The sequence below is a fragment of the Cygnus olor genome, chromosome 21 (genome assembly GCF_009769625.2).
Source record: "Cygnus olor isolate bCygOlo1 chromosome 21, bCygOlo1.pri.v2, whole genome shotgun sequence".
In the NCBI taxonomy this organism is placed as follows: Eukaryota; Metazoa; Chordata; class Aves; order Anseriformes; family Anatidae; genus Cygnus; species Cygnus olor.
The window spans coordinates 5,894,844-5,920,456 of record NC_049189.1 but is presented as its reverse complement, the minus strand read 5'-3'; the positions used below and the strand labels follow the sequence as shown (position 1 = coordinate 5,920,456).

The window sequence follows — 25,613 nt, the reverse complement described above, 5'->3', positions numbered from 1 at the left end:
TGATATTAGTGTCTAATAGCATGAGAAATTATTGTAATGCAGGATATAAGAGTATAATAAAAACAGAGAGGAAACAATTATAGTGTGAAACATTCACCTCAGGAGAACAGTGTCATTAAAATGTTTACTGACATCTCTTGGCAATACTCACATTTCTAATATCAAAATATGAAATAAATAGAATGCAACAAGTATATTTACATCACAGTGACATTTTTATTCGAGGATGTCTTCCATCTCAGATATTCATTATCAATTACAAATCATTAACACAGATCTAAGTTAAATGCCAAATCCTATGTGCAAACTCTTTTTTATCAAAATGCATGTAAAATGTAGATATAAAATATTTTATGTAATTATTTGTGTTGATTATACATCAAGGAATATCAACTTTTATATGTGGAAATAGATAGAACTTTGTCATGAAAAACATTTAAAATTTTAAATAAGTATACTCTGATTGGAAATGTGTTTAGTCCTGTTTGCTAGTTGTTTTTTTTAAACTCTCATAGTTTACCATCATTTCTAATCACAGGCAATAAATTCATTCTCCTCTTATCTTCATGTATTTATATCATTCTAAGTGATTTTACTAACAGCCAGGAATGTTAGGGTTACTATTTCAGCAAAATGTCTCAGGTATTTATAGACATTGAAAAGATCCCTCTGAGCTTCCTTTTCTCCAGGCTGAACAGTCCCAGCTCTCTCACAGGAGAGGTGCTCTAGTCCTTTGCTCATCGTGGTGGTCCCGCATTGGATTCTTTCCAGTATGTCTAGGTCTCTCTCATACTAGGGGTCCCAGAACAGGAGTATGGTTGCAGGGTTGAAACTTCTTTCTTTTATGTCTATGCTCACATCTTTTCTGCTACATTCACCTCTCTTCAAGGCTGTCTCAAACTCAGCTTTCATAAGATAAATATCTTGGTAAATCATGGACCATGCTTGCTATATATCGCAGTTTATATATTATTATTCGAACTTTATTAAGCCAAGCTTCAGGGGAAGGTTTAGGTTGGATATTAGGAGAACTTTCTTTACTGAAAGGATTGTGCGGCATTGGAATGGCATGCCAAGAGAAGTGGTTGAGTCACCATCCCTGGAGGTCTTCAAGAAATGTGTAGATTTAGAACTTAGTAACATGGTTTAGTGGTAGAATTTAGTACTAGGTTAAAGGTTGGACTAGATGATCTTAGAGGTCTTTTCCAACCTGAATGATTCTATTAATCTATGATGCATTGTGAAACACTTGCCATGGGGGCCAGATCTTTTATGGGTAAAACAGAAAACTCCGAAGGAGATAGTAGAAGAAAGGTAAATTCATCTGATTTTGCATACCGTAAGTAAAAATGAAGAGAAAGCCATCACAAAATCAATTTCTTGGATAAAAAGGACAATAAATCCAATGCCGAAATTTCAAGAGATGATTTAAGAAAAGGAAAATCGAAGGTGTTTTTGAAAAATCTTTGCAAGCAGTGAGCAATAGGAATCAGGAAAGAGAATGAAAGAAACAGAGTCTTACATCAACCTTAGAAATTTTGTTATCTTTTCCAGGCCTTTGAGTCCAGATTTGAATGATGTAATCTTACCATAAAGTGCTAAGAATATTGTTCCATGGAATCCTTCTTGCAGATGGCACAAGGTCACTTTTACACCCTGATCCTCTAATCGTTTCTTGTACAGCAGTCCATCATCTCTAAGTACATCATATTCGCAGGTCAGAATGAAAGTCTCAGGAAGCTGAGCAATAACACTATCTTCAGATAGCAGTGGTGAAAAAACAGGCTCAAGAAAAGCCTTGACCAATGTATAGATTTCTTCTGAGAATGGTTGTTCTGTACTTGGTGTGTAGCCTCTTGTTTTAAACTCATGAGGGATGTTATCAGGACTCAGCCATTTCTGATACTTCAGTCTCAGTTCTTCTGAAACATGACAGCCTTGAAGCACATTGTTTATGGCAGACAAGTCTGTATTGAGATACTTCAAACCAAGAGAGACGGTTCGTTCCTTTAACAAAACGGGAATGCCCTCATTCTGCTGATAGGAAGGCAAATTAAAGTCTGCACCCTGGAGAAAAGGATATATTAGGATTTGTGCTCTCAGCTTTGGGACATCTCTTCTGTTTACCAGTGCTTGGGCAACAGCAGCAGTGAGTGTACCTCCACTGCTATCTCCACAGACAATAATGCGAGAAGGGTCTACTCCATAATCTTGTGCTGTCCTCATAAAATGTATGGTGGCAGTGAGACAATCCTCAAATTGGGTTGGATATGGGTACTCAGGAGCTAAGCGATACCTAAATAGGAATGAAAGTGTTTTAACATAGTCATATCTAACGAATGGTACCCTTGTTGTCCTTACATTCATGCTTTCATATATTTCATTCTGAAGAAAGGACAACTTTCTGAGATTATAATTACATCAACAGAATTGCTAATAATTACTGCTTATGCTGTCTTATTGCTACTATTGGTAATGTTTGAGGGGGGTCAGTGCATTCTTCTATCTTTGCAAAATATGTATTTAATTGCCTATTAGGTGACTCAGGGGACTGAGGGCACACACTGACTTTCTGTACAATTAGATGGCAAGGCACATATGCGTAAATTAATCTATCAGCAATTCTACTTAGAAATCAAAGTGAAAATTTCCAAACAAATGGTTAGACAATATGAGTGTAGAAAATGGATAATGAAAATACAAAAAGGTTTCAGCATTTTTCTGTAAGCTGAATTCTTTATAAACAGAATCAATAAGAGCTAATGATTCTCCAAGTGTTTTGGGATGTAAATAGCAATTAGTGCAATTTTAATAAAATTCCAAGACAACAACCGTTTTTGTGAATTTTTAAAATTTGATTCTTTTAAAAATATATTACAGCTCATCACAAAAAGATTTTAAATGGTCATCTCTGGTTGCAAGTTAAATGTGGACTCTGTGCGCACACAGTTTTTCAGAACAACTACTAAAATGAGTATTTAGTGGTCTGGGCAACTGTGCTATCAACAGAGGTAGTTACACTTCAAACACAATGCAGGCTTCAGCTTACAGTGCTTTGTGTATGGATTTAGGAAATAAAAACATCCTCATCTAATGGTAGCTACAAATTATAAAATTGCTATAATGGAAATTTGGAAATAAGTAAGTGGGGATTAGTTGACTAGCTCTTTCTAAGGGTAATTAGTGCTGGTGTAATGCATGTGATCATTAAATACAAATACTCGATGCAGATTGCTAGGAACTTGGCTTGCAGCGACTAAAGCATTAAAGAATTATAAACCTGGAAAGGAGACACGAATGGCTGTCACGTTGTGTGTTTGGATCGACTCCACTTACCCAACAGACACAACCACTGAGTTGGTTTTCCTAGCAAAGTAGCGGCATGTTCTTTCATAGGCCTCTATAAAAACAAAACATTTCAATGGAGTTGTAACTTGTTTTAAAAATAAGTCAGATGAAAATATTCTGCAGTTTTTAATCTCTGTTTTGTGATGAAGCTACACTGTAAATCTCCTATTGTTGGTATGATCTAATCTGGGCATTCCTCATAGTTTCATTGCATCTGTGGGAATCTTCTTGCCAATAAGAAACCTGGAATTTTTGCCATTCATTGGTTCATTCTCCTCACTGAAATGTTAACGGAAAGCACCACTGCTGCTACTGCCAAAGTGGCAATGAAGATGAGAAGTTATTAAAAGAAGAAAAAAAAGCAGCCACATCTAGCGTATTATTTTTTCTTTTTCAGGAGACACCATCTAATCTCTAAATACAAATTATATTTTTTCCTTGTAAACAGTTCCATTGTAAATGCACAACAGTATACATACATATACACAAGCTTGCACGTATATGTGAGCATGAACTGAGTTCTTGGAAAAAAAATAAAATTCTTATGAAATTTTCAACTTTTCTCATAAGTATGAGGGAGAAGACAATAAATGATCGAAGAAGTTCTAGATACATGATCTGTAGAAAGATCATTTAACTTGATGCCTGCTGCATGTAAGTAAAATTACTCTGCTATCCTGACATGATTTTTTTTATTTATAATGCTTTACCTACTACCTCTTCTTGTATTTTAAGAAATACAGTGTCAGATCAGTAACTGCATAGTATTTGTAGATACAACTCATATTATTTACATTACTTACGAATGCTTCCAAGCCGTCCAACTCCGCCATGAAAATAAAGGATTCCTCTTCTTTGTCCAGTGGTTGACATTTTTGGCTGGTACATTCTTACTTTAACCTTTTCAAATCTTAAGTCTTTGATAAAAAGATGTTTATCTTTTGGTGGCGGTATTCCATCCATCATAATCCTGAGGAAATGGACTTCTGAAGTGATACCAATTTTTTCCATTAATGTTGCCTGTTAGTAAAGGAAAAGAAACCACAAATTAATACAAATTTCCATCTTATCTGGAGAATGAGCACAAAAGCTTAAATTTCTATGGTCAGTTCAAACTTTGTCTCCTGATGGTTCTGACAATGAAGTGGCCAGTTATGATGATGTGGATACACCTTCATTGTAATGCAAACCCTGAGAAAATCTGTAACTCAGCAGTAGATTTGAAAGGAATGGATGAATTTATCTTCTGTAGCTGCCTGAGAAGAATCTTCTGCCTTGTGTCCATGCGTCTCCAGAAGCAAAGACTTCCTGTGGGCAAATCTGGCTGTAAGTCACTTTCACAGTATCACTGTAACTGGTTCGTTAATACCATCATACATCTCTGGCAAAAATGTTATCAGTACTATCTAGCAGAACACAGGGTTAGCTTTGGTAATAATTTCTGGATTATATTAGAAAGTTTAGATGTTGGCATGGTGTTTTTCAACTGAACTCATTCTGCAGTGGTGAAATCCTGGCTTAGATTATATCAGTGGAAGAACACTCAAGCTATTAACAGTAGATAGAGGGGGCAAATACTTCCATTTACTAGGTGTTTAAGTAGCCCTGTGCTTGAACAAAAGAAGGAGAGAGCAGTTACAGCATTTTAAAATTTCTCCTTCTGTGGCTAATACTTTGGTTTCCCAAACTCCCACAGCTTTTTAACATGCAGAACATTTTTCTGTAGCATCTACCACAGCTGGCCTCCCCAACAAGAATAATTTTGAACCTTAGCTCAATATTCACATAGCTCAGTGATTTGTACTTAAACATTCAAGGCTGAAGATTGGAGGCAGTCTGAGCTAGTCTATGTTGCGTCTAGATGGCTTTAAGCTGTTTTGGTTGCAGTCTGATCTAGTCTATGATGAAAAATACGAGGCAGTATCACTCATTTCCACTCTGTTTGGGTCAAATGTTGTACTTTTTGTCTTCTCTAATGAGTAATATAATCTGTTGTGTTGCCATTATTCATACATATGTGTTCCAAAACCGCATTATATATACAAAGGTATATACTGCATGTATCTTAAAATCCCATAGTGAGAGTCTTGCGTTTTTCACCTCACATTTCACAGACCTCATGTAGTTTAATAATGTGGTCCTGTTAAATACGGCAGAAAGCCCATTTTATGCCATTTGAAGAGCTGATCCCATCTACAAGAAGGATCATTTTGTAGCCTAGCTTTAGTCTCATACTGGTTCCTTCTACAGATCTCCTCTATGATGTCCATGGGAAAATAATTTTTGTTTCTTTAATTCTCCAATTCCCTCCTGTATTTTTCTTCCTTACAGTAATACTTTTGTAACAGTCAAGGTTACTCCTGTAATTAGCTATACTGTTTGTGTATGTCATAGGCATCATCTTTGTCTTGGAAATATGAAACAAAAGTAGGAATCCTTATCAGCTGCTGTGTGTAGTGTTGGCAGTGTGACATTTCATTTTCATTAAACATTTAATAGTTTTCCTAGAGATTGGCATTTATTTATACCGTTCTTAGTCACTTCACTGTTAGTTGTGAATATCTGCTGTGGAGTACCTGCAACAAATTGCAGTTATGAAGGACATCGGTAATTAGTATCATCACACATAATCTTCATAGTTATTTCTGGTAATATGCAAATGAAATTTTAATCTGGTGGTGTTTTAAATTGCACAGTTCCCGTGAATGGAAGTTCTACAGGAATCAGCATAGTTTGCATTTTTGCTTTTTCTGATTCAAATCCATTCTTCAGTCTGTATGCTCCCTCCAAATGCAGTACTGGGTTTTCACCTACAGTTTCTGAAAAAAAGTCATCACTTACACATCAGCTGCAAGACCAGGCTATGTGTACTTAAAGGTATGTTTAGAATGTATCAAGACTAGTCATCACCAGTTTGTTACCAGAAATCCCGCTCTCGGGATCTTCACGTTCATAAAGCTTGGTTAATCATAGGTGATTAGCCAAGTTGGCCAAACGTGATGTACATTTTGGCTCTCGCAAAGAAATGCAACTGCTTAGCAGTATAATTTGTAAACCAGTAGTTGCACAGGTTGGATGTGGATTGATTAAGGATCTTCTAAAATGATAGCTGACATGACAGCTTGAAAAGAAAGACTTATGGGTAGCATGAGACAGCCAAAGGACAGGACTGGAGAGCTGCGACCTCCTTTGAAGCGTTGCCTAGCTTGGCCTCTGCAGTCAGTGCAAGCGCAGCAGTGTCTGCCCACCAATTGTCATTCACAGTGAAATGCTGAAAAACTGATCCCACTGACAACTGGCATGGAGGTTTCCATGCACCAGGAGAAAAGCTGTGTGGGAGGCAGAGAGGAACCTGAGTTAGATTACAAAGGAGAATCCAGATACGTGTTCAGGCAGAGGGCTGGGGCCTGCAGCAACATGCACGTAGCAACTGGTGCCAGCGGGAGGGCCATGCTGGCTGTGCTAACCGTGGCGTGAGTCCTTTGTTCTCTTTACACAGGTACAGAGGCCTGCCATCTGCACCCGATGTCTGCCAGCCCTTCTGCCTAGATCATTACTAGGATAAATGGGGTCCAGGAAGCTTACAGAGCTATTAACACAGTGCATAGCAGTGCATAGCATAGTTTAATCAGCCCCTCGATCACTGCAGGTCCGTTTCCCAGGAAGGACAGGTTTTAACCCTTTGACTAGTGTTTAGCTTTACTGATCTGTCCATTTTTCTTCTTACAGACCAAATACTAAGTGAAAAAATAAAGGATGGGTAGATTTTTCTATGAAGAATTTTTATAGAATCATAGAATGGTTTGGGTTGGAAGGGACCTTAAAGATCACCTGGTTCCAACCCCCTGCCATGGGCAGGGACACTTCTCACTATACCAGGTTGCAAAAAGCCCCATCCAACCTGGCCTTCCTTGAACACTTATGGGGATGGGGCATCCACAGCTCCTCGGGGCAACCTTATTAAGACATAGCTCTTTTTATTTAAGTATATCCTCTTAGGTGAATGCAAACACTTCTTAAGACATAGCTCTTTTTATTTAAGTATATCCTCTTAGGTGAATGCAAACACTTCTTCATAAAATTTATTAGGTTGCACATAGCTGCTTCAAACTGATTTGTCTCCAGTGACTTCACATGCATCTTTTGTCTCAACTGAACACTAGGTCTGTCCTAGTAAACTTTTGTTTTCCCTGCAGTTTTGACCTCATGGGTTGCCATCCCTTGAAAGGATTTGGCTACTTTGGCATAACTAATCTGCCTGACAGCAGACTCAAAATTTCCTTGCATTTATACTTCGCTTTAATCATACATTAATATCCTTATCCTTCTGCTTCTTTGAGGTGATGTGGTACAATGCTTTTCCTTGGCCTCTCACTGGCCAGCAGATTATAAGTTGAGAACTACGTTAGTCACCAGTGAGCTTCTAAATTCTGCAGTTTGGCATCTTATATATGAATTACACAAAGGTAAAACTTTGTCTGATGGATAAAGAGTATTCCTACGCTGTTTTTGAAAATGCGGAGGTCCACACATAGTACAGTGTATGTAAGAAAACTTAATTTGACTTACTATCCCATTTTATTTCATTGCTTTACTATCATAGCAGCATTCGGAGCTGGGTGAGGTGTTCTCAAGGGATGTAATGAGTCGTCCTTAGAAGCTTACTGACTTAAAAAAAAAAACTTAATAAGCAGTGTAGTAGGGAAAGGGAGGAAAAAATAATAACATTAGAACATGGAATTGCAGTGAAATGTCATGCACAACACAAAGAAACTGAAGTTTGTTTTTTTTTTGTATAATTTAAAATGCTAAAAGAAAAGCTTGATTTAGCAATCACAGAAGTGTTTGTTAAATGTGTGCTAACTCAAAAAAAGGATGTCATATAGACATGCTGAAAGGCCAAAGATTTTGAATGTGGCAGCTGTCTGTCAGATGGCTCAGAAGTAGAGCAATACATTTGTAGCAGAGAGCTGAGATCACATAGGGCATTTAGTTACTCATTCCCTAAATAAGCACTGTGTTACACAGAGCAAAGTTCCACATAGAACTCTATTCTCCTCACATTTTCCAGCACTGCATGAGGCAACAGGATTAAAAAGCTAAAACTTACGCGATCAGAAAAGATGGGATATTAGACTGTCCACAGAATTTTGTCTATATTTTTACCTTTAGTGTATAGCAAGCAATGGAGTCATCTTGCACCCAGCTGAGCTGAAGGTATCTGCAGTGGTACCAAATAAATCGAGCTGTGTATTTGCAGTATATTTAAACATCTATACTAAAAAAAATCACCAATCCTTTATCCCTCTATCAGAAATTAAAAAGTCCAGCTTTAAGCAAAGTTTACTTACCAGACCAAACCCGAAGTTCATGATATAATGAAAAGCGTAAAGTTTTTTGCGCTGACTCATTCCAGGCGGGATTTTTGCCTTGGGGTGTTCATAATAGAAAGACATTGCCACAAAAACAGTCAAAACAACAAGAAAAAGTGTGAAGAGAAGTTCCATCTTGCTGTATTGTTAGGAGTCAAATGGAAGAAGCAGCTGTGACCTCCTTCCCCCTCTGACTTTGGAAATATTTCTGAAGGTAAAGGTGCAGGTTTAGCAATTCTCTTCATATCCCATCATCCAGCTCTTAAAAATCCCAATAGGAAAATGAAAGCATGTGGCAATCAAACCATACAATTAAATAGATAGTAACAATTAGTCACAAGGGAGGCTTGCATAAGCAGTTTTTCATATTTACAGCTTACATGTTTTGATTCTGTGCACATCACCGTAGAACTAGTGCTTGCCGTATCTGTAGCATCAGCGTTACAAGACAAAAACTTGTTATGTCTCTGCCTATTGCTTGAATACAGTCAAGCCTGTATCTTTTCTGAGTTCCTGTGGAACAGGATTTCTTAGCCATCGCCTTCAGACCTGTTCAGTTTCTTGATTTCTTGTGCCCCCATGCCTTACTTTTTCAGACTTCTAGTGAAATCTAAGTTTCAGCGTTGTGAACGTCTCTCTTCACCTTTTATTTGGTGCCTGTCATATAAATTGTTTGTGTATCTATACAAATAACACATAAACCTCTGGTGAAAATGTATGCGTTTACCCTATCCCTGATCCTTTAGCTTAGAATGGAGTCTTTTCAAAGCAAGGATGGTATTTTGTTGTTTGTTTTTTTTTTTATATAGCACTGTTAAGATTTAGTTTTGAGAGCATTCGAATATGCTTGCATTATTGCTAAAATAATAATAGTGGAACAGCTGACAAACAAGCCAAAAGAAAAAAACAATTACAGCTGTTAAAAACCAGAAGCATCTCCAGTGATAATATTTAACCCTGTGAGTGTCTAACAGCGTCCTCTCTGAAGGATATAGGGGTGGTTATATAATTCCCGGTAAGAGTATTATCAGATGTGCATCTGCTCTGCTGAAGTCAACAGAGTTAGCCTGATTTTTATTAGATTCGGATTCAAGACTTGCAGTAGAGATTGATCTCAAATTATGTATGACAGTTTTGTGTGAAGAGGTATAAGTAACTGCACATTACGTGTAGCACTTAGAAAAAATATTTCTGATAGGTATTACAAGCAATTCCTAAGTACATGAAAGTCATCTCAAGACAGATACAAGCATCATTAGGGACTTTCAGTTTTCAGGTGAGATGATGTTCCCTAACATTTCTCATTCACAGAGGGCAAGTAAAATATTTATCTGGTACTCAGATTCAACAAAAGCACTGAAATATATCTTACATGGGTTTTAGATGGTGACTAGTCTCTGTGCTTTTTGCAGGGGTGAATATCACGGTAATTTAGTATTAGAGTTTGTGCACTGTGCAACAAACGAAAGGAAACTCATTCCCAACAACTCCCTTTGTGGCTGTCTTGGCTCCAGCTCAAACCAGAATTGCTCTTTGGGATGCAGCTTGATAAATTGATTGATAGATTGACTGATTTTGTACACGATCATGCAATTACATTTTTGAATCTAACATGACTAGAAGCAGCTGCAGTCTGAATTGTCAGTTGTTTGCATCTTGCTTGTTCCTCATTCCTATCTTCTCTCCAGCAGGTGAAAGCCTGTGCCAGCTGTTTTCTTTGGTTGTTTTGGTGGTGGTATTTTTTCAGCAGCCTCTTGGTTGAGCCTTAGAGTACTGCAGTCTCTGTCTTCTCATGAAAGTATTGCTTACAGATACCATTTCAGGTAGAAATATAATTGCAGCTGATGAAAACTAGACATGAACTTGGTGGTTTCAGGACTGGTAGCAATGACGAGACATCAGCAGCCTGCTCTTTTCTGTGTATTCCATGTGCATTCCTCTGGAAATAACATGCTTGTATTCTTCAGTACACGAATCATTAGTTTCAAGATTTAACCTGAAACAAACAAAAATCTGTAATGCAAGGCTTTTTCAGTGCATATGATGTCACCTTTGCGAACAGTATCCCTTTACCAGTCTGTTCAAACTGTGAAGGCAACAGGTTCTCACTATGGAAGGTATCAGTATGGGTAAAATGAGTGCTTTTTTTTTCCTTTTTCTTTTTTTTTTTTTTTTTCCCTTCAGAAAGAGGGTAGGCTGACCTTGAGATGTAGATTAAAATGAAACTTAAACTCAGAGAACCCCAAAGCTTTAGAATGCACAATCTATCAATCTATGACCTGCATAGGAAAAAAGACCTCATGCTTAATTCCTGGCTTCAGAAACTGTTTAGTAATTGTTTAGAATAAACAAGAAGGAAGTTAATTTTAGAGTGTGGAGATTCAGTCTCTGAGAAGAAGCTTAACTCCATGTTCTGCTTCATCTGCCCAAACTGTTTGTTCATGTTATCCAACATCACTTTGGCAACTTTCATATCCCAACATCCCATTCCCTATCTCTCCCTTGCCAGAAGGTTGTTTACATGCTTTGTACAAAATCTAATTCCTTTTTGTTTATTCTTTCATGCTGCGGTTGTGTCAGCCAGCTCGGTAAGGGATATTGGTGAGAGGCACATTGCCTGTAGCCTGGAGATTGGGATGCTTTCTTGGGAAATGGAAGGAGAAAATTCAAACCTATCACGACTGAGGTGCATATCAGCTTTCTCACAGCTCAGACAAGAGCATTAGGAAATAGTATTGCACAAAGTGTGGTTGCAGCTCCCTTCCGTAGCATCTAATAATGAAAGTAATTATTCAGCTTTGTGCTGAATTTCATGCTGTCCAAAGGACTTAGGTGTGGTCTAAGTATGCCTATCAGATTCGGCCCTTCTGGCAACCTCAGCAGTCTTCTGACACCTGTGACAGAACATTTGTTCTAAGGTTCTTACCACCTAGTGATCAGCTGTTTTCAAATCTTTTTGGTGCCACTTTATGGAGAGCTGGTAAGTCTTGGACTCTTATGGACACGTTAAGTAGGTCCGGACATCACAGCACCCCACCAACATCCTGTCATCACTGCTAGAGCCTCCATGTAAAACCTCTTCAAGAATCTGGATATCAGCAGTAAAAGAAACAAACTAGTTGGTTCATGAAGTAAGAAATTAGTTTTCTTTGGGCATTGCATGTACATGGAGTAACATTTAACATTTTATTAGCACAAACATCAGGAATTTGTAAGCATCAGTCCCAGGATGAGAAATAACCTTTTCAACTAAATAACCTTTCCAAAGGTATGTTCTCTCTCTCTAGCTTCTGCCTTTTTTACCTTATCTCTCACTCCTGTAGGAGAGACCAGAGGAATTTGTCCCTGTGGCCAAAATCCCATTTTCTCCTGCCTCAGGATCTTCCTTTCTTACTGATTTCCAGTGTAGAGCTAAATGCCAGTGCCTGAATCATTCTTGTCAACATCATCAACATCCTTAAGCTTTTACTCTGTTGTGTCTGCACATGCTAGGGGAGACTGAGCCAGCTGGAACAGACATGAAATCTTCCCTTCACGTAGTCTTCAGGTGGTCACAAGATCTCTCTGCCTGTTTCTTAATCACAGTGCTGCTGAGGTGACCTGCCAAGACTCAGGCACACCAGGTGCCAATGGACACCTCTGTCCAGGTGCTGCTGGACCCAAGAAGCTCATGTTAAGTCCTCCATAGCAGGAGTGCCATCTGGTGCTGAAAGTTGAACTTGAAAGCTGAACTCCCCCAGTCGAATCCTCACCAGCACACACTTGGTGCTGTAAGCTTGCATGCAAAGTACTGACAAACTCTGTTAATGGCTTGTTTTATGCAGTGACTTGTTTTGTGCCTGCTTGTAACTATCTATTTCTTTGCATGCGTAATTCCTTGGGGAAAAGGCATTTGCGCATAATTCTGTAGGCACATTGCAAGTCTGTGATTGTGCTTTAAGAACTTGACTGTAGCTCATTGAACATACAGATAGTGAGAGGGACATGCTGTTAGAAAGTGCTTGAGTGAAGAGGAGAGTAAAAATTATGTTGTGTCTTTCCCTAGAAGATAGGAAAATATGTAAATGAGTGATAATTTTGAAAGCTAATTCCACACTTAGGAAATTATAAAATGGTTTACATGAACAAGTTCATATGAACATATGAAATGTTTATATGAACAAGCATTCTATCTCAAAAATGTGAGACACATAGCAGATCTATAATTAATTAAATCAGAGGACGGGAAGTTCCATGGAGACAATTAGATCTTGCTACTTTCTAAATTTCAGAAAATATTGGAGTCATTATTAAAAAAGGAACACGCTGTTTCTGTACTTGCTGTTCTCCGCTTACCCATCTGCACTACCATGGTTATAACCCTCAATACAGGTTAAAATGCATGTGTTAAAAAGAGCTAATAATACTGCAGACATTACAAAGATAAATTGATTAACATTTGTAGTAAATTAAGACCTACAGATAAAGGACCATGGCAAAACCTCAGTAGTAGATCAGTGCAGAATTTGGAGAGTGGGCCATAAATGATACCTAAGTCCAGACATTGAATAATAAAAAGAAAGTTGGTATGGATTGCTGAACTGGCTAGGAGTATAACACTCAGGGCAATGAATGAGATGTATGTAAAATGGTATGTGATCATCTCATAACATGTCCCATACAAGGTGGAATTGAATTGTATGGACATCGTTAGTTCTGGCACTTCCCACATTGTCTGTACTGGCAAAGTTCTGTGGAGTGTTCAGGACAACAAAAGCAACACTGATGACCAAGCAGAGAAGTGGATTTCAAAATGGGGAGGGCTACACAGGGAATGCCTTTCAGTCTTCTGTCCCTGAACACCTCTGCTCTGCTGGTCACCAGTACGGCATGGGGAAAGAGGCTGTCTTTCAGGGAGCTTATCATTTAGGTGCAAGGAGGGTGAAACAGTTCACAGAAGATTTTGCTCAGTACAATCACTGCTTGGAAGGTGGGGAAGCGGCAGAGGAAGAATTTTGGAGTACTATATATAGGCATATTTGGGTGGTTTTGCCAAGAGCCACAAAGATGTTTGTGATATTTACCAGTGGCAAATTATCTATCTATCTATCTGTCTATTGCAAAAGTTAATTATCAGTTGTATAGTGGTTTCAAAATACTAGGTGGATGAAGAGGATTAAGAATGTTACAGGGTAATGCAATAGGCTGCGCTTGTTGTTAGTCAATTCTTTTGTTTGATAACTTTGGGAGAGATGCACATGTGCAGTATTGTCAAGGCCTTTGGACTTTTTTCTGTTCAGTTTAGTTACAAAATTCTCTCCAATCAGACTGGAGGGACTTTGATTCCAGAAATTTTAAAATGCACCTGTGGGAATCATCAAAAGAACAGGTACTGAAGATGCAGTATGTGTGATAAACTGATCCTGAATAAAGATAAGTCTGATGACTCACAGGTTTGACTGAAGTTCATAAAGACATACCCAAACTGACTTTGAGTGAGCCTGCTCATGTGCAGATAACAATACTGCTGTGGCAGAACAGACTTCGACGTGGATTAACTGCATCCAGCTTTTCACATCTCCTTTAGAGCAGTTGTTGACTCACTGCTGCTCTTGCTCATGCTACCAACATGTAAGCTGGTAAACCAACTTTCATCTTGAGGTCAGAAACCAAAATGAATTGCCAATTTCATATCAGGTTGTATCACCGAAACAAATCCTGTAAACCTCAGTCAGTGGAACATTGTGAGCTTTATCATGTTATTTACTCCTGGAAGAATTTATTTGCTCCAAGAGTAAATTACTAGTACCTGAAATAGGAAAAATGAAACTAAATTTCTCTGGTGTCAAGACAGCGTAAAGAATCATCATTTCATTTTACTGAGGGACTGGAGAACAAGAATTCACAAGTTAAACACTGGTTGCTCCAGAGATCTGTAACTGCTAACATGTCACCACATTTAATTAAAATGGTGAAGAATTTAACCCTACATTTTCTTCCTACTCAGAGTTCAGCTGGCAGAGAATGAAGATAACATACTAACCTCTTTCCACACTTGCATATGTTTTACAGCTATTACAAGTGCTAGGTGATTGCGTAACGATGATGAAATATTTTACAGTTCTTAGGCGTTGCAAGGCCAGCTGTTTTGACATGCAGTTAATCAGGCATCTGCCTTTACAAATGTGGGTCTGTCTTAATGTAACCACTGACCTGTGATTTTTTTTCTAATGTGTTTTGAACCTTAACAGAAACAGTTCAAGCAGCTTTGGTGCTGTTTTTATATTTTTCTCCAAATTCTCAGTTGATTGTTTGTTACAAAATGGCAAAAAGCACTGGGTGTCTCTCTCTTCCCTGAATACAACCAAGTGCCTCTCAGAAAGAAACTTTACAGAAAATGGTTTAGAGGACATTCAGTTTTGCTTGTGAGGTTTTCCCTTACTTCTTCTGTGTTGCCAGTCTCAGATACCTAGAGGTAACGGTCTCATTTCTACAGCTCTCATTTCCATACCTCCCTTCTGTGCCACCCATTTCACTTTAAAGTCAGATTTGTAAGTAGAACCCAATTACCCCTTTCAGATTTTACAACCAAGCCCAAACCGATGGTTTGCCTATGTACATAGACTGATGATTACTGCTCATCTCAGGAACAGTGAAAGTATCTTTACTCTCCAGAAGCTTTGGGGAAGGATTTTATCTGTGCTCTCATACTGATTTTGTGTGTGTTATGTGGATATATGTATGCATATTTATGATTATTCATATGGTGCAAGCTGTAAAATGTATTTTGCTATATAAATGGTGAGGTTTTATTCTTTGACATAAGAGAACAAAAATTCTTACAACAGAATAAGAGAACATCAAAACAAGGATACCAATTAAAGGGTTAAAAAAAAAAAAAAGAAGGTGAAAGATGCATGTTCCCAAGTTACATGTTGCCAAATAATAGCAACTGAAATTCAGAATTCAGCAGACCATGCTATCATAACTTATTATTTCTTGATGAGATTCTAATTTCTTGCCTAGATATCCAACAGCTACAAATGGTTAACTGAAATACACTCAGTCTGCACACTAGGTCACCGTCTTCAAGAATACATTTTAAAAGCCTTTTATAAAGTTTACAGCGTGATCCACTATTTTACTTGATGATGGAAAGGAGAAAATACTGTAACCAAAAAACCCTATTGTACCATGGAAGCCTTCTTCAATGTGGTACCAGGTCACTTTTACATCATTGTCCTCTAAGCGTTTCTTGTACAGCAATCCATCATCCCTGAGCACATCATGTTCACAGGTAATTATACAAGCCTCGGGCAGTCGGCAAATAACAGCATCCTCTGCTAGCAGCGGTGAAAATCTTGTCTCAAACAGTTCTTTAGTTTCTTCATGGACCTGAGGAACACATGAAGTGGGTATTGGTGGCTCATAATCCTGTTTGAATTTCTCTGGGATAAGATCTGGATTTATCCATTTTCTGTATTTCAAATTCATACTCTCAGGGACATGAGAACCTGCCAAAAGAGCTTCCTTCATGGAGCAATCCTTATTCAGGTACTTCAGAATATAATGGACTGTACGTTCCCGAGACAATAAGGCAGTGAAGGCATTTTTCTGGTGAGATGGCAGATTAAAGTTCAAGGCCTGGAGAAATGGATAGATCATGACCTGGGCACGTATCTTCAGGATGTCTGTTCTGTTTACTAGTTCTTGGCAAACATTAGCAGTAAAAGTGCCCCCTACACTATCCCCACATACAATAATCCGATCAGGATCCACACCGTAGTTTTCTGCAGTCTTCAAAAAGTGAATGGTAGCAGTGAGGCAGTCCAAATTCTGGGCTGGATACTTGCACTCAGGAGATAAACAATACCTGAAATGTACAAGACTGCAATTTCTACAAATATATATATTTGATAATTGCTTGAATGTCTCAACTTAAATGCATTCATGGATTATATTTTTACAAAAACTTTCCAAAAGCAGTGTTACTGACTTAGTTTAAAATTCTACATACTGAAGCAAAACAGAACAGCTTCCCCTCCCATTTCTGTCAAAATTCACAGACTGTTGATCACTGAGGTTTGTTTTAGCATAATTTAAGAACACAGGGGCTTGAGTAGTGCAGTCCAATCACCCACAATATAGAAAACCACACATTTACTCATTTTCTGGTCAGCAGGGAAGTTTGCAGTTCTCTTGCTGGGACTGACTGCATGTATGTATGTATAGCTGCAAGTCAGTCCTGCTTGCCCAGAGAATCAACCAAGTTCTGGCTCCCAAGGCTTTTATGCCGGGGGCAATGATTATTATATTTTTATTATGTTAGTATATATTAGTACAGTATTGTATATTATTATTACACTTTAACATAATAATAGTAATTTAATAATATTATATTATAAGCAACCATACAGTAAATATACTGTGGTGACAAAGTAGCTTCCTGCGGACAATTATTTCATTTATTTTGTTAATTGAAACAAGTGGATTGTGGGAGAGTGATGTTAAAGTAACAGTCTTTTTGTTTAGTTCCTAACAAACAACATACTTGCATGTGATGAAAAAAGCTAGGCAGGCATAACAGCCCAGGCAAACACCCAGTCAGGTTAAAGGGAATGAAATATCGACCTCTCCTTTGAGAGCAAGATGCATTTTTAATAACCATGGTTCTTTATTCTCTGTAAGTGCAGTCTTAGGTCTTTCTGGAGAATATTAGGTTTAATAAGGAAAAGCTAAATACTACCGAGGCAGCGGTGCAGGCAATCTCTGTTAACCCTTCACTGTTTGCTGAGGCACACTGCTTCTGCTTTTCTGTTTTTTCACTATTCTGCTAAACTAACTCAGTGGCTTCATAAAGTAAACATCCTAATAACTAGGGAATAAAAGGGTGTCAATATAATATTTCAGAGTCACTTTAACCCACCATGACTCACTCACATATGGAATATACAATTCATGTTCAAAACCAATTTCTCCTAACTTAATAAAATTCTTTAGTAATGATTTTTTTTTCCACAGGAGAATTTGTTGGAAAATAAAGTTTCTTCTTGCCATCAGCCATTTTCCATACGCAGAATGCCTTTAAAAGGAAGCAGTGGCCCATGTAGTTTTAAATATATATTAAATTTTAGGCTTATTGTTTACTTTTTAAAATCATTCCTGAAGCTCCCTAAGTAATAGCATGAAATCAGGAAAGCAGTTTGTGATACATTATTATCAAACAAAGGTCATGATTTCTGTGGTGATAACATAAAAATGTCTGTTCTGAAAACAGCTGCCAAACTGTTTGGGTTACTTTATAAACCCTTACCAGGTGTACCTTGTTGTCATTTCATGGCACGTGCTTGCTCACACATACTGACAATGTAAGGATGGACAATACTAGAGCTCACTTCCTTTTCTTCTGTGCAAAGAAAAATAAGGCTTGTTCAGAGGTGGAGAAGCACAAGACCTCTCCAGCTCAGGGAGCAGCACTGGGGGCAGCTCACTTACCCAACAGACACGACCACGGAATCAGATTTTCTGGCTATGTACCGGCATACTCTTTCGTGGCTTCCTGCAGAACAAATGTTGTTAATGGAATTAATAGCTTCGAATACTTGAAGCAATATCCTCCCTTCTTTTCTTATGACATATTGCCATGATTGAGTTACACAGAGCTAACCAATTAATGGTCTTATTGAAGAGAGACGACATTTGGTACTGCATCCTCTGTGTGGGCCCCTTGCCTATTTAGTGAGCTACTCCAATTTTCTCTAGGATAAAATAGTCTAGACTTTTAATCCTCAGAACACACTGTAACAGTCATATATTTAGGGAGACTGTTGATCTGTAAGGAAAATAAGGATTTATTATTATTTGTTATTAAATACAATTTCTTAGAGTGATTGTAACGGATAAAGTACCTTGAGATCTTCATAAAAGATTATTACATTATTTCAAATTAATTGTGGGAGAGTCTGAGACTGACTTAGTCATGTCATATCATTTTGCTGTGGAAATGCTAATTGCATTACTGTAGCTAAGTCTAAATAAATTCTATATTCGACGCAGAGATTTGACTATTTGCTGAAGAATGAAAGATGCAGTTGGTATGCCTCCAAAGAAATCAGTATATTTCTTTGTGGCTAATTCAGGCAGAAATCCAAAGCATCCAAATTATGTTATATTAAAATGTCTAATTATAAAATTATCCCATAGTAAGGCTGTGGGCAGAAATATGCCTGTTAAGATGTATTTAAAGATACACTGGGTTTTTCATCAGCCTTAATTCTATCTTTGCTACATTTAGAAGATTTGGTTTACAGGTATTGTTCAACGATGTGTTCTACCTTAAATCACAGAATCCTAACACCTTTAAATATGGGTGTATGTCTGCTGCCTGTAGAAACAGTATTTTTTAGGACTTGTCAATTACATATTTGCAATTATCTGCTTTCTCTAATAAATTAAACTGAAAAAAGACAACCTAACTAAAGTCCATGCAGCATGGGCACATATTTAAAAATGGCTGCTGTAGGCCATTGAATTACAATGAGTGCTGTTTATAGACAAACCAATAAACATCCTGCAGGTAGAGATCAAAGGGAGGAATGCAGGAACTAACAACTGCTGTTAAGTTTTCAGACCAAAAAGAATTTGTTTATTTAGCAACACAACTTACTATAAGGAAGATATATGCCATAAAGAGGGTGATATCCTATAAAGAATAATTTGGATATTAAATAAAGACAGATTAAAGAGTTTAAAAAGTAAAAACAAACATTAAATGCTTTCAGTCTCTCAGTTGCCCAAACTAAACCTCAGTCACTTGGGTTCAGGAGAATTTATAAACATATATATAGTTAACAACCATAAATATTTTTAAAAATAATTAGAAAAATCACATTTTCTGTTTCAGTTCCTTACTTATGCCTCCGTACATCCCGCATCCTCCATGGAAGAAGATGACTCCTCTCCGTTTGCTTGCAGATGGTAATCTTGTGAGGTAAATCCTCACTGGCACTCCATCAAAATGCAGATCCTTTATGAAGAGCTTTGAATCCCTGCATGCTGGCAGTCCACCAAAAATCAACCTTATAAGTATGTGCTCCTTAAAGATACCCAAACTTTCTGAGTTCTTTGCCTAGGTATAACAGGAAAAAATCAGTATAGGAACAGGAGAAATCAGTATAAGAAATCTAAGTCTTTCCACTCTATAGGGGCCACAAAAGGCCACAAGTTACCTTTTCTATGTTGTGTTTTGGTTATTTGCTATTTTCCAAATTTATTGGTTATTTATTGGTTATTATTATTATTAAACCAAATTTATTGGTTATTTGCTACTTTGCTTCCGCAAATAACTCTCGTGGCTTTGTGATTGCACTTGTGAAAGTGGAAATGTACATCTTCACAATCTGAGATACCATTATTTCTGGAGGAATGTTGCAATGCTTGTTCCAGGAAATATATAAATACCTTCTTATATCTGTGATCTGGTTTTATCACATGTAACATCAAGAATTTGCTTAGGTATGCAGTTCAGCTGTCGTGAGGCCTAAGGCTCCTTTTCTAGTCCATGAAGAGAAAGAGGCATTTCTAGAGGACAATTCCAATTTCAGCTGCATGAAGTCACGCTCTGGAAATGTCTGTTTGTCTCCACTGATTATAAAGGGAGACTATCTACTTCAGATGCCTCAGTTGAAGTCTTTAGGGTTAGGTGAGATGAAAATGTCCGTAGCATGATGTCAGATGCAGTAACTTACTGGTCTTGGGTCGTCTCCGTGCCACAGTGACAGTGACAACAAGGTTTAAGAAAATCAGTAGTGCCTATCACAGAACCACAGAATGGTCAAGGTTGGAAGGGACCTCTGGAGAAATCTGGTCCAAACCCCCTGCCAGGCAGGGTCATGTTGCACAGGATGGCATCCAGGCGGGTTTTGAATATCTCCAGAGAAGGAGATTCCACAGCCTCTCTGGACAACCTGTTCCAGTGTTCTGTCACCCTCACAGTAAAGAAGTGCTTTCTCAATAAAGTGCTGCTGGCCTAAATGAAGAACCTGGTGAGAATGATTCTGAATCTGATCTGCTTCTCCATTAGTAAAACCATTGCCTATATCAAGATCCCACAGGTATTTAGGAAATGGCACTTCAGCCAGTTTCTTAAATTTCTCAGGGAAAACTGATACTCTGAAGACAGGGTAGGTTTGTTGAATGTGTCACAACATTTTCTTATCCAAAGCTGTTCAATTGCCAATAATTGAGATAGCCTGAAGATCATCATGCTGGAATCCTCCTTCGTTTTGAATACAGGTTGCAAGTGATGCATTTCCTGCTAGGAACATTTCTTTCCCTATTAAACGGTGACTTAATTGCCATTACAGACTATTACAATTCATCCTTCTGGAGTGATGGTAATCATAACAAGCAATTTGCAAATGGTATTTTCCTCTTCTGAGCAACAGAAGTATACACGTACATGCTGTATCAATGCCTCATAAATTAATAGCCAGCTATGCTATTGTAAATTGGTCTTTCTGATCTCATGTAGCTGTCCTTTAACTCGGATTTGCTCTGTCTTGGAGAGAATTCAAATATTGGCCTTAAATAGCAATTTTGCTGCATGAGAATGCAAAAATAAGACAAAGATGCAGATTTTCTTAGGTGCATGAGCTCAGCTATCACATACATATGAAGCCAAAACTTATGTGGTTCAAGTGTGTTGCAACACACAGTTCCTCACCAAAGCATTTTTTCAAACAGTACTTTCTTTTTTCAAGTTGAGTGAGGAGCAATAAAAGAAGCCATCATGAGCCATGGAAGAGAAAGAAAATTATCTGAAAACAAAAATGGAAACCCAGAGATGATCTGGAATTTTTTGATAACACTGTGTGCCACCACTGCCAACAGTGCTTGTGTTGTTTTAAGTTCCAGTTCCCATAGGCAAATTGGATAGATATAGTTCTTGCCTTACAGCTGAAAATGCACATTTTTAGGTATCCTGGAGAAGGCAGAAAATCAATATAAGAGTCAAGGTAATCCTGGCAGAAACCACGGGGTCAATATAACTTCCCCAAAGAGCAATTTTCAAAAATTCTAGTGACTCTTAAGTCAGTGTTTTTGTTGAAGTGATAATTTTGGAATGACTGAAGTTAATAGAATTGCTGTATTGTGTTTATTTAATCTCATCTGTATTTTCTAACATGCCTGTTTTTTTAAAGAGCCCTCAGATGACAGATAATAATATATATGATAAACTTGGTATCAGAACATACTATAGTGGTATCAGAATATACTTGGTATCAGAATATAACAAATATCCTTTTTCCATTCCTTATCTTAGGAACTCTTGGCATCACAGAGGCATCTTCAGTTTCAGGGAAGAAAATGTCATGAAGGAGAATGGGGAATTTGGTATGTGTTCTATTGAAAAACTTCTTCTTAATCAATAATTACAAAATACTTCAAAACCAATAACAATAAACGAAAAAAAATAGAAGGGATAACTACTCCTAGACAGATGTGATTGGCATTAGTAGATGAAACGTATCGTATAAGCCAGGTTCTAAAAAGTGTATATGTGTAAGAAAAAGAGGACCCAGATCAGCATGTCAGTATACCTATACTTGTGAAATAGGGTCTTTCTTTGAAAAACTGTTTGCTGGAATGCCTAAATTCTGGCACAGACTTGCTTTTTACGTGGGAGATCATATGGTGACCAGATTTTTACTTTAAAAGTAATTATGAAATCACATACGAGATAGCAAAGACCACTCCATTTGAGTTTCATGGACTTATAGACTACATTTGACAGTCTGTCTGTCTCAGTCACTTTGAAGTGTTACGATTTGCCAATTAAAATGGTTATCAAAGCTTTATATCACAGTAAAATATGCACAGTCTAAATGCATATCTGTAGAAATGGATTAAAACAAAAGCTAGGATAAGAACTAGTAGGCTTTCTCTTATCTTTTCTGTTTGAGATTGTCATTGATTTCTTCAAGACAGAGCATGTGCGTAGATGCAGCAGGAGCATCATATGTATAACTGTGCTCTAGAAGATACATGTTCAACTGGTTATACAGGTTTTCTAAGAGATATCCCAAATAAGTGGAAGTAAAGAGCAGAAGACTGTCCTGTGTCAGAAAAAAAGAGGTCTTTGCTGCAACATACATGATAGGGAGTACAAACAGATAAGTCACTGGCACAAGAAGAGCTCCATTCATAAGAACGAAGAGGGTATGTTCATTGCACATGTGTAATGCACAGAGCATCATATGCTTTGTAAGAAACCTGTGAAGTCCTCACTATGAGGAGGACTACTCCTCCGAGTATAAAAATAAGCCTAGAAATTCACCAGAAGTAGATGTATAAAGGTTTTTGACAACAAAGGGCTCAAGAAATTTAAATTCAGTGCATAGCAAATGTGGGAATGCATCTTTAAAACTATCCAGAAAAGGAAGTTGAAAATTCTGGAACATTATAAATGGAGATAGAGTATGTACCGTTGCAGAACAGCCACTTAGAGGCTGTAGAAGTAGCATCAGTAAAAAGAATCATCTGAAATAATCTTTTCATCAAACCAAGTATAGAAACATAGAGTACCTAATAACATACAGTCATTTTATTATTTTAAGTTTATATATATAGCTTAACATGAAGAGCAGCCTTAGATATGCAAGGACAGCAAGTCTTCTTTCATGCCAGACAATGCAGAAGGGTACATGGGTTGTAGGCCACTGGAGAATGAGGGACCTGATTTGGTGAATGCTACTATGTGAGTTTAAGCAACCCACGTAAGTCTTTAATTGATTATATTGCCCCAAAAGACTTTTCAGGATATGAGCCTTAGTTACTGTGTTCAACACATACAAGTAGGGGATTAGAGAACACCTCTGCTTGAGATGAGCCCCATACAAACATTAATGAAATCACTCTGTGGTTTTCCTGCAGACTTTCTTTTGATGCAGTATATGCCAAACATGACAGGGCTTGGGCTGCTCATGTCTGCTCCTGTTGTCTTCTTTGAAATTTTTTGGGGTAAGAGCTGTTTCTTACTCTGTTGGCAAAGTACATAGCACAGTGAGTCTAGTTTACAAGTACTTAAATAATAAGTAGTAACAGCTCTAACTGAATCTGCTTTGTCCAGGAGGTTAGATTAGATGACCTGTGGAGGTCCCTTCCAATCTACATAATTCTATGATAATTCACCAAGACACAGTAATTCAGCCACTGCAGAAATAAGAACATGATTAATGGGTAATAAAATTACTGCAGGTAGATTAATGTTTAAGAAATTACCTCAAATATATCAAAGTGCACTCAAATACAGAAAGTGCAGCTATTATTGTTCAGCCATTCTGTCTTTCACAGGACTAGTCATTTCATTATAGAAGGCAATCAAGTTACAATTGCAGTGTAAACATGCGAATCTCAGTATTTAAAAGAGCTCACCTCATGAAGGCTGCTTTTATATACAGTATTAAAATACCAGATCAAATTTTGGCCTTTGCCTTTAAATCTGTGTTACCATATGGTTCCTATTACACACAGTTGCAATATTTAAATGCTACATTTATAGTTCTACTCAAATTTTTCCTTTCCTGAAAATCACAATATCATAGAGCATGATAAACTCACCAGAATTTCCACCAGAGTATAAAAGTAATGGTATAAGCTGAGCTTTGATGGCTGGTCAACTTCAGGAGGAATTTTTGCCTTGAAAGAATCATAAAAAGTTGCAATTAAAACCAGTAATATAAAGGCAAGTAGAATTCCTGCTATTAGTGCCAGAGCATAAGAGAATTCCATTTTTCTTTGGTGGGGATGATTTACTAGAGAACTCTTCGATATGATTCTGTCAATATTTATATGCTCTAGATTGACTCCACAGAGAAGTAATTTGCATACCAAAATTCATCCACCCTCCTCCTCCAAATCAGGTTGCCAGGTGCTAGCAGTAGACAAACATCCGGCAATGACTGCTGTTACAACTTTGTTTAGCATGGCCAAAGTTAATGCCTACAATACTCACGCTCACTATTTTGTATATTCCAAAGTTGTAGATGGACTTTATGTTTTATCTAGTTGAATTGTACTCTGACTTATGGGCCCGAAAAGCTATGTGAGATTTTTTCCGAGTGTACTCGTCACTGTACGGAAAGAGACTACCTCTGCTTATGAATGCATGGAGGACTGGCAATGCTGAACTCCAGTTTGATCCTAAGGCTTTATGTTTAGTGCTGATCTATATTTATTTATTTATTTTATGCTATCTTGCTGAGGCAGACAGCTGGCCAGAACAGTTAGAACAGACATTCTGAAGCAGATCTAAAGGAATTTTGCTTTTAGAGGTGAGTACAGAGCTATCAGCTTTGGAAACTCCCTGAGCATGCAGCAAGGGTCTTGGCTTACCAAAGGTCCAGTAATATGAGATGGAAATGAGAAAGAAAATTTCACTTGGAGAGCTTCAGCTCTCTCTTTTCTGGTGCATTCTAAAGCAAAGATTTTGATGTCTTTAATGCAACAACAACAAACAACTTAATAGCTTGCTATTTTTTTTTCCAAGACAACTCTACATTATCCTTTGCTCTAATTTAGGCTGTGATTAGACCGTATGGCTAGGCACGTGCTTGTGCATATAGAGGTGATGATAGCAAAGGAATGAATGACTAGGTACAGCTTCATGTACTTCCATGCACCATGTGACTGCACAAACATTTTTTGGGTAAAAGTAAAAAGCAAACCTGAGCTCAGCTTGACGCAATTAATAGAATCCATGCTTATCTCCGAAACACTCTGAAATATTCCTTTATCTCCAATAATCTCATAGGTATTCCCTTTTAAAACCCTTATGAAAGCTTGTAATCATGGTTGTAGAAGAGAAGTACTCCTCCTTATGAGCCATAAGATTTTGGGTTTGGCTAACAAACC

General features: G+C 37.6%; 3 protein-coding genes across 3 annotated transcripts in view; 1 reads left to right on the top strand and 2 right to left on the bottom strand.

Moving 5' to 3' along the window:
* Positions 1 to 25,613, top strand: part of LRRC38 (leucine rich repeat containing 38) — a 102,459-nt gene that overhangs the window by 71,351 nt on the left and 5,495 nt on the right. The window contains exons 5-6 of the transcript XR_005814189.1: positions 19,603 to 19,784; positions 22,024 to 22,094. The gene's annotated coding sequence lies outside the window, so the exon portion shown is untranslated. The remainder of the gene's footprint in view (positions 1 to 19,602; positions 19,785 to 22,023; positions 22,095 to 25,613) is intronic.
* On the bottom strand, positions 1,008 to 8,942 carry LOC121058407 (arylacetamide deacetylase-like 4). Its single transcript, XM_040533925.1, has 4 exons — positions 8,700 to 8,942; positions 4,152 to 4,368; positions 3,337 to 3,400; positions 1,008 to 2,296 (listed from the first exon to the last, which is right to left on the bottom strand). The coding sequence occupies exons 1-4, from the start codon at positions 8,853 to 8,855 to the stop codon at positions 1,519 to 1,521; spliced, it is 1,215 nt and encodes a 404-aa protein (XP_040389859.1). The 5' UTR covers positions 8,856 to 8,942; the 3' UTR covers positions 1,008 to 1,518.
* Positions 15,483 to 24,514, bottom strand: LOC121058406 (arylacetamide deacetylase-like 4). The gene is made up of 4 exons (XM_040533924.1): positions 24,321 to 24,514; positions 19,611 to 19,827; positions 18,195 to 18,258; positions 15,483 to 16,572 (listed from the first exon to the last, which is right to left on the bottom strand). Exons 1-4 carry the CDS (start codon positions 24,489 to 24,491, stop codon positions 15,801 to 15,803), a joined length of 1,224 nt encoding a protein of 407 aa, XP_040389858.1. The 5' UTR covers positions 24,492 to 24,514; the 3' UTR covers positions 15,483 to 15,800.

Coding starts and splice junctions, on each gene's coding strand:
- LOC121058406 (XM_040533924.1), bottom strand. CDS start 24,491: ATGGAATTCTCTTATGCTCTGGCACTAATAGCAGGAATTCTACTTGCC. Junction 19,828..24,320: donor ATACTCTGGTGGAAATTCTG/GTGAGTTTATCA, acceptor TGTTATACCTAG/GCAAAGAACTCAGAAAGTTT. Junction 18,259..19,610: donor CGGGATGTACGGAGGCATAA/GTAAGGAACTGA, acceptor TTTGTTCTGCAG/GAAGCCACGAAAGAGTATGC.
- LOC121058407 (XM_040533925.1), bottom strand. CDS start 8,855: ATGGAACTTCTCTTCACACTTTTTCTTGTTGTTTTGACTGTTTTTGTG. Junction 4,369..8,699: donor TGAACTTCGGGTTTGGTCTG/GTAAGTAAACTT, acceptor CTTTACTAACAG/GCAACATTAATGGAAAAAAT. Junction 2,297..3,336: donor TCAGTGGTTGTGTCTGTTGG/GTAAGTGGAGTC, acceptor ATTCCTATTTAG/GTATCGCTTAGCTCCTGAGT.